Source organism: Trichoplax adhaerens, genomic scaffold, assembly GCF_000150275.1.
Source record: "Trichoplax adhaerens TRIADscaffold_1246 genomic scaffold, whole genome shotgun sequence".
Classification (NCBI taxonomy): Eukaryota; Metazoa; Placozoa; class Uniplacotomia; order Trichoplacea; family Trichoplacidae; genus Trichoplax; species Trichoplax adhaerens.
In genome coordinates this window covers 1,975-2,912 of record NW_002061481.1, presented here as the reverse complement: position 1 = coordinate 2,912, position 938 = coordinate 1,975, and the positions used below count along the sequence as shown (strand labels likewise).

Here is a 938-nt window from a genome sequence, read left to right as displayed (position 1 = left end):
AAGCTAGAATAATATATTTTTTACGACTAGATAAAATCAATTGCACCTTTGCTGCACTAATTAACGGTTGTATTTTAATCTGAATTCAGGCTGAGGTTCTTAGCATCGATAACATAGAGAACGAATTTCTAGAGAAAGTCAGAAGTAAATCTAATACTTGGAGATTACCATCACCCGTCAGTGGGACTCCGGAAATTTCTGTTATCGAACAGTATAATGCAGCCATTGAAGATGAAAATCAACGTGCAGCTCGATTTGATACTCAATACAAGAAAAATCGAAATTCAATCATGTTAAAGCGTGATGAAGCAACAAAACATTTAAATAATATTAAGAAAATAATAAGTAATCAGCATCATCGCCATATTGGTAGTACAATTAGGAAGCGTACATATAGCCATTCCAAAGCAAACCATCAGCAAGAGTCGAATTGGTCTTCTAGTAGCCCAGTGCAACGAAAAAACAGCTTAGGTAGTCAAGACGTAGCCATAGGAGATTCTATGGAAGTTACCATGAAAAAATACGAAAAGATAAGCAATGAATTATTACAAATGGATAACGAAATTGATCGCCTAGATACGGCAATAAAAACTAATAGAAAGCAACAAGACACAAATGTCAATACACTTACTGTTAAAAGAGAGGCTGTACTGGCTAAGATTAGGGCAAATACTAAATAATATCCTATCCATTTTCTTATTTCATGACACTATAGTAACACTTTACCTGATTCTAAACACTTAATTCAATATTCTTCATGTCTATCTGACTCATGTCTGCTACTTAATCAAGTAATATGATGTCGTGAGGCGGTTAACAGCATTTTTATCTATATGTTGCTATTGTATTTAAAATTAGAAGATATATTTACGGTTATACTATACATATTATAAGGATAATTTGTTAATGGTGTATTCACGGATAGGCCATATTATTAG

The 938-nt window shown here is 32.9% G+C and overlaps 1 protein-coding gene across 1 annotated transcript; it reads left to right on the top strand.

Annotated features, from left to right (window-relative positions):
- Positions 1–89: 89 nt before the first annotated feature.
- TRIADDRAFT_62833 (uncharacterized protein) lies at positions 90–680 on the top strand (the record flags this gene model as incomplete). Its single annotated transcript, XM_002118793.1, has 1 exon — positions 90–680. A coding segment is annotated over one exon (591 nt), but the record flags the coding sequence as incomplete, so codon positions are not given.
- Positions 681–938: the final 258 nt, after the last annotated feature.